Genomic DNA, 6,000 nt, shown 5'->3' on the forward strand with positions numbered 1-6,000 from the left:
AAGTGCTGGGATTACAGGTGCAAGCCACTGTGCCTGGCCAGGAGCTTTTTAGGATGTTGCCTGTGTCCCTTTGACACTAATTGCTTTGCTAAGTGTGGTTTGGGTTCCACTGGTTGCACCGAGATGATTTCAAGTGTAACCCAGAAGAACATTTTTTAAAGAGTTATATATTTACTTTAATATATGTTAGGAAAACATGTAACTAGCATGTCAACTTGATGATTTCACAAATACTGCTGAGGACAAGATTAATGTAGCAACAGTTGGGCTAAACTAGTCAATTCATAGAAAGGTATTAAGTAGAAACTGGTACTGGTGTGCTATGGTCTGAATGTTTGTGACCCCTCACCCCCAAATTCCTATGTTGAAATCCTAACCCCCACAGTGATGGTATTAAGAAGTGGGGCCCTTAGGAGGTGATTAGATCGTGGGAGAAGAGCCTTCATGAATGGGATCAATGTTATAAAAGAGGCCGGGCCACGAACGGTGGCTCACGCCTGTAATTCCAACATTTTGGGAGGCCGAGGTGGTCGATCACCTGAGGTTGGGAGTTCAGGACCAGACTGGCCAACATGGTGAAATCCTGTCTCTACTAAAAATACAAAAATTAGGCAGGCATGGTGGCAGGAGCCTGTAATCCCAGCTACTCAGGAAGCTGAGGCAGGAGAATCACTTGAACCCGGGAGGCAGAGGTTGCAGTGAGCCCAGATCGTGCCATTCCACTCCAGTCTGGGCAAGAAGAGTGGAACTCAAAAAAAAAAAAGAAAAAGAAAGAAAGAAACCCTGTCTCTACTAAAAATACAAAAATTAGCTGGGAGTGGTGGCAGGCACCTGTGATCCCAGCTACTCAGGAGGCTGAGGCAGGAGAATTGCTTGAACCCAAGAGGCAGAGGTTGCAATGAGCTGAGATCATGCCACTGCACTCCAGCCTGGGTGGCAGAGCAAGACTCCATCTCAAAAAAAAAAAAAAAAAAAAAAAAATTGGGCCTTCGCCAGACACAGAATCTGCCATTTCCTTCATCTTAGACTTCCCAGCCTCCAGAACTGTAAGAAATAAATTTCTGTTGTTTATAAGCCACTCAGTTGATGGTATTTTGTTCTAACCGCCTGAATGGACTGACACATTGTGGTACATGGATATGGAAAAAGTTGTTAGGCTGATTTAGAAACGATTCAAGTTTGAGAAACTCTAGTACGGCAAAACCAAATCCCAAGTTCAGGCAATGATAATAATGATGATCCTGGCTGGGCGCAGTGGCTCATGCCTATAATCCCAGCACTTTGGGAGGCCAAGGCAGGCGGATCATGAGGTCAGGAGATCGAGACCATCCTGGCTAACATGGTGAAACTCCATCTCTACTAAAAATACAAAAAATTAGCCGGGTGTGGTGGCGGGCGCCTATAGTCCCAGCTACTCGGGAGGCTGAGGCAGGAGAATGGCATGAACCCGGGAGGCGGAGCTTGCCGTAAGCTGAGATCCAGCCACTGCACTCCAGCCTGGGCGACAGAGAAAGACTCCATCTCAAAAAACACAAAAAATTAAAAAATAATGATGATCCTAAGTGGACTCTATGGGACACCCCCCCAACACCACCTGTTTTCCAGAGCCCTGATGACAATTAGATCTGCCTCAGTGCAGACAAATGCTAATAGCAGTAATGGTGGGGCTGTATGCCCAGGCCTGGGAAGGTACAGATGTTGCACTGCCTTTGTTTCCCAAGTCTCAAACGCGTGACCTCAGGTGATCCGCTCGCCTCGGCCTCCCAAAATGCTGGGATTACAGGCATGAGCCACCGTGCCCAGCCATTATTAGTAGTATTATTATTATTAAGACAGAATCTCCCTCTGTTGCCCAGGCTGGAGTGCAGTGATGCGATCTCAGCTCACCACAGCCTCCACCTCCCAGGTTCAAGTGATTCTCCTGCCTCAGCCTCCCAAGTAGCTGGGATTACAGGCGTACACCATCACACTGGCTCATTTTTGTTTTTGTTCTGGGTTTTTTTTTTTTGAAACAGAGTCTCACTCAGTTCCCAGGCTGGAATGCAGTGGCGTGATCTTGGCTCACTACAACCTCCGCTTCCCGGGCTCAAGCGATTCTCCTGCCTCAGCCTCCCGAGTAGCTAGGATTACAGGCGCCAGCCACCATTCCAGGCTAATTTTTGTATTTTTAGTAGAGATGTGATTTCACTGTGTTGACCAGGCTGGTCTCAAACTGTTGACCTTAGGTGATCTGCCTGTCTCGGCCTCCCAAAGCGCTGGGATTACAGGCGTGAACCACTCCGCCCAGCTTCATTTTTGTATTTTTAGGAGAGACGAGGTTTTGCCATGTTGGCCTGGCTGGTCTCAAACTCCTGGCCTCAAGCAATCTGCCCTCCTCAGCCTCCCAAAGTGCTGGGATTACAGGCCTGAGCCACAGCACCCGGCCATTTAGCTTTCTTGACTCTGTCCAAGCCTAAGCCCTGACCCAGGTCCTGAATCTGCCCCCTGATTGAGCAGTGACACACCAGAATCTGTGGCCTGATCTGAAATAGAAAGCCCTTCAAGAAACGAATCCTTTAGTTTCCCTGCTTCTAGTCTGAGCTGTGGGTGGTTTCAGGCTGTGTGTACTCAGACTTCTAAATCCCCTATAGTGCCTTCCCAGGGAGCTTGGGAGTCAGATGAGTTGGATTAAAATCCTAGCTTTTTTCTGAGAGCTAGACAAGTGACATAGCTTCTACTCTGTAAAAGGAGGAGAGTAGTAGTACTTACTTCACAGGATTGCTGTGCAGGTTAAATGAGACAATATATGTACAGTGCTGAGCACAGTGCTTGGCCCACAGTATGTGCTCAATTAATTTCTTTACAATTATTAATGCCTATTGCATACCAGGCACTGTGCTGAGTGCCAGGGACATAGGTGAAAACCAGAACAGAAAATAAACTAGTAAATTAATAGGCAGGGCATGTGGCTCATGTTTGTAATCCCAGCACTTTGGGAGGCTGAGGTGGGAGGATTGCTGAGAGCCAGGTGTTCAAGACCAGCCTGGGCAACAAAGTGAAACTCTGTCTCAACAACAAAAAAACAACTTTTTTTTTTTTTTTTTTAATTAGCCAGCGTGTGGAGATGCACTCCTGTAGTCCCAGGTACTCCAGAGGCTGAAGAAGGAGGATCGCTTGAGCTCAGGGATTCGAGGCTGTAGAGAGTTACGATCGTATCACTGTATTCCAGCCTGGGCGAGAGGGTGAAACCCTGTCTCAAAATTAAATTAATTAAATTAAAAATAGACAAAGCAGGCCAGTCGCTGTGGCTCACACCTGTAATCCCAGCACTTTGGGGGGCCAAGGCAGGAGGATCGCTTGAGGTCAGGAGTTCAAGACCAGCCTGGCCAACATGGCATAACCTCATCTCTACTAAAAATACAAAAATTAGCCAGGTGTGGTGGTGCATGCCTGCAATCCCAGATACTAGGGAGGCTGAGGCAGGAGAATCACTTGAACCCAGGAGGCGGAGCTTGCAGTGAGCTGAGATTACGCCACTGCACTCCAGCCTAGGTGACAGAGTGGGACTTCATCTCAAAATAAATAAATAAATATAGTGAAGCATATAAAGCCAAGTCCTCAGTACAGTGCCTTGCACATAAGAAATGAGCAGAACTGTTCATTACTATTAATAAAATAACAAGATTGTTGATAAATGAAGGAAGGAAATAAGTAGGGCAATGTGATGATAACTGGAAGAGACCTCCTGGAGAAAGGGAGATCAGGAAAGGCTGTCTAAAGAAATAATATTGGAGCTGAGACCCACAGGATGAGAAGAAACTTAGCCTTGCCAAAAGCCAGTGAAGAGCCTTCCAGGTAGACAGCATGTGGAAAGGCCCTGAGGCAGAGAAGAGCTCAGAGAGTGGAAGGAACAGCAAGGAGACTAGCGTGGCTGGGATATAACGAGACAGGGAGAGAGTGGCTCAAGATGGGGCATGAAGCTGGGGGCAGTGGCTTATGCCTAAAGTCCCAGCACTTTGGGAGGCTGGGACGGGCTGGGGAGTGTGGACAGCTTGAGCTCAGTTCAAGACCAGCCTGCGCAACATGGCAAAACCGTGTCTCTACAAGAAATATAAAAATTAGCTGGGCATGGTGGCATGTGTCTATAGTCCTAGCTACTTGGGAGTCTGAGGCAGGAGGATCACCTGAGCCCAGGGAGGTCGAGGCTGTAGTGAGCCATAATCACACCACTGCACTGCAGCCTGGGTGACAGAGTGAGATCCTTCTCAAACAAAAACAAAAACAAAAAAACAAAGATGAGGCACGAGGGACACAAAGGGCAGGTCAAAGGGCAGGTCATGGAGGGCAGTGGTTGTGGAAATAAGTTTGATTTTGTTCTAAGTGTGATGAAAAGCCACTGAAGGCTTAAACAGGAGAGTTATAAGATCTGATTTTTGATTAAAAGTTCATTCTGGCTTCTGTAGGGAGAACGGATTAGAAAGGGGGAGCAGTAGAAACCACAACAACAACAATTAAGGGGTTATTAGAGTCATCCAAATGAAAGACGTTGCTAGCTTGGACTTGGATACAGATCAGCACTGTCAACGGGACTTCCTGGGATGGTGGGAACATTCTCCACCTGTGCTCATATGGTAGCCACTGGCTCCTAGTTCCCTGTGACTCTTGAGCACTTGGAATGAGGGTGGTGTGGCTAAAGAGCTGAATTTTTAATTTCATGTCATTCTAATGAATTACAATTTAAATAGGCACATGTAGCTAGTGGCTACTGTAATGGACAGCACAGGGAATTGGCTGCATTTGAAATATATTTAGGAGGCAGATAGGACTGGGGATGGTTGGGGTGTGGGAAGTGAGAGAATGGGGAATCAAGGGAGATCGAGAATTACTTGGTATATTAGTCCATTTTCATGCTGCTGATAAAGACATACCTGAGACTGGGAAAAAAAAGAGGTTTAATTGGACTTACATTTCCACATGGCTGGGGAGGTCTCAGAATCATGGCAGGAGGCGAAAGACACTTCTTACACGGCAGCAGCAAGAGAAAATGAGAAAGATGCAAAAGCGGAAACCCCTGATAAAACCATCAGATCTCGTGAGACTTATTCACTACTATGAGAACAGTATGGGGGAACCACCCCATGACGCAAATTATCTCCCACTGGGTCCCTCCCATAACACGTGGGAATTATGGGAGTACAATTCAAGATGAGATTTGGGTGGAGACACAGCCAAACCATATCACTTGGGAAACAGGTGGATGATACTGCCATTTACTGATACGGAAGAGCAGGCTCTGGGGAGATACCAAGAGTTTTGTTTTGCACAAGAGGAGTTTCAGATACCGTTGGAACATTCAAGTAGAGCTATCAAGTAGAAAGCAGAATGTATGCCGAGCACAGCGGCACATGCCTGTAATCTCAGCACTTTGGGAGGCCGAGGTGGGCAGATCATGAGGTCAAGAGTTCCAGACCAGCCTGGCCAACATGGTGAAATCCCGTCCCCACTAAGAATACAAAAATTAGCGGGATGTGGTGGCATGTGCCTGTAATCCCAGTTACTCAGGAGGCTGAGGCAGGAGAATCGCTTGAACCTGGGAGGCGAGGGTTGCAGGGAGCCAAGATCACGCCACTTCACTCCAGCCACTTCACTCCAGCCCAGACACAGCAAGACTGTGTCTCGGAAAAAAAATAATAAAAGAAAAAGAAAAAGAAAGCAGGATGTATACATGTTTTTCATCATCCTCATCTTTAGGTTCCAGGAATACCCACGTGTTTGGCTGCTTAGGCGGTGGGAAGCTCAGAAAGGGGACCAGGAGCCTCTCCTACTCCTTGTCTTAGCTAATGTATCAACTACCAAACTACCCACTAGTTCTAGTGTCTGAAACTTGTATAATCCATGGCTCTTCCTTCCCCTCCTCCCTCTTTTCTAAGGTATTAAGCCCACTGGCTTCTTCCTTTGAAATGCTAGAAACACTCACTTCACCGGTTTTCTACTTCTGTGCAACTCTCCTGGCTCAGGGCC

At 47.0% G+C, this 6,000-nt stretch overlaps 1 protein-coding gene across 4 annotated transcripts in view; it reads right to left on the reverse strand.

Annotated features, from left to right (window-relative positions):
• The window catches only part of EPB41L1 (erythrocyte membrane protein band 4.1 like 1), a 177,856-nt gene extending 172,832 nt beyond the window's left edge, over positions 1–5,024 (reverse strand). For 3 of the 4 annotated variants that reach the window (XM_063633638.1, XM_063633631.1, XM_063633630.1), the window contains exon 1: positions 4,946–5,023. In XM_063633638.1, coding sequence (XP_063489708.1) covers positions 4,946–4,955 — 10 coding nt within the window. In that variant the 5' untranslated portion in view covers positions 4,956–5,023. Of the gene's footprint in view, positions 1–4,945 lie in introns of all 4 variants that reach the window. The other variant, XM_063633632.1, reaches the window with a different exon arrangement.
• Between the last annotated feature and the right edge of the window lie 976 nt (positions 5,025–6,000).

Source organism: Symphalangus syndactylus, chromosome 24, assembly GCF_028878055.3.
Source record: "Symphalangus syndactylus isolate Jambi chromosome 24, NHGRI_mSymSyn1-v2.1_pri, whole genome shotgun sequence".
In the NCBI taxonomy this organism is placed as follows: Eukaryota; Metazoa; Chordata; class Mammalia; order Primates; family Hylobatidae; genus Symphalangus; species Symphalangus syndactylus.